The sequence below is a fragment of the Monopterus albus genome, unplaced genomic scaffold (genome assembly GCF_001952655.1).
Source record: "Monopterus albus unplaced genomic scaffold, M_albus_1.0 scaffold62.1, whole genome shotgun sequence".
NCBI lineage: Eukaryota > Metazoa > Chordata > Actinopteri > Synbranchiformes > Synbranchidae > Monopterus > Monopterus albus.
The window spans coordinates 1,505,338-1,506,382 of record NW_018127942.1 but is presented as its reverse complement, the minus strand read 5'-3'; the positions used below and the strand labels follow the sequence as shown (position 1 = coordinate 1,506,382).

Genomic DNA, 1,045 nt, shown 5'->3' with positions numbered 1-1,045 from the left:
CACACTAAGCATCTGTTTAAAGAAAAAAAAAGAGAGAGAAGTGATTTAGTTAAAGACTGACATGACACTGAGTTGCTACATGTATGTTAACCTCACCTGCGTTTGTGTTTTTTTTTTATGCAGGGACACGACATGTGACACGGTGCAAAGGTAGGCCTCTCCCCTGACAAAGCAGGTGATGCTAGAATTAAATAAAGTATATACCAGAGGTTTTCAGCTAGTTGTGACCCAGAGACCACTATTCTGACTAAGGGGTGTATAAACCAGATGGCACTATTTTAATCCTGGAAGACATTTAGACCTTTCAACACATTATATATTTGCAATAATTTGATTTTTCACAAGCAATAATTAATACATGAAAATGTGTGTAAATATTAATAAATAAAAAAGTTATTCCTACAGTGAAACTACATTACTGAATGCATGCTCAGGGGCCACATGCTATGCCTTCATGGACCACCAGGGGGCCACAGACCTCCGGTTGAAAACTCTTGATCTATTGTATACCATTATGAAAAGTTGAGAACATTGTTTTTGAGCTGTTATTTTATTCTCATCCTTCATTTGTCCACCTCTCACCATGATTTGTGTGCTTTCCCTCCCCTTTGCACCCCTGTTTTTGTCTTTTTTTTTAACCCCAACTCTTCTTTAAATATCCACACTATGTTACCCAAACTTCCTTCTGTGTTCTTATTCACCCTTACCCTCACCTCATTTCACCACTTCACTTAGTAACTATGCAGATCTATCTGAGCCCCCACACAAGAAAGATTGGGTCTTCTGAGAATACCAAATCCACAGCGGTCGTGCCCTCCAGCAGCAGGCCAGTTGCCACACTTAGCAACCCTCAGGCAAAGGGGGGCAGCAAGTCAGAGACAAGGAAAACAACCCCATCATTCACCTTAAACCTGCAGAAAGCTGCGACCAGCCAGAATTCACTGCAGGACACATCCAGCTACAAGAGCCCTGTCAAATCGCCCAGCCAGTACTTTCAAATTTGTTACTAAGGTAATAGAGGTAGATTCCCTAAACATTTGTCCCT

The 1,045-nt window shown here is 41.1% G+C and overlaps 1 protein-coding gene across 1 annotated transcript in view; it reads left to right on the top strand.

Moving 5' to 3' along the window:
- LOC109962182 (echinoderm microtubule-associated protein-like 1) overlaps nucleotides 1-1,010 on the top strand; it is an 8,433-nt gene extending 7,423 nt beyond the window's left edge. The window contains exons 7-8 of the mRNA XM_020603656.1: nucleotides 124-150; nucleotides 736-1,010. Of these exons, the coding sequence (XP_020459312.1) occupies nucleotides 124-150; nucleotides 736-1,010 (302 nt within the window). The remainder of the gene's footprint in view (nucleotides 1-123; nucleotides 151-735) is intronic.
- Nucleotides 1,011-1,045: the final 35 nt, after the last annotated feature.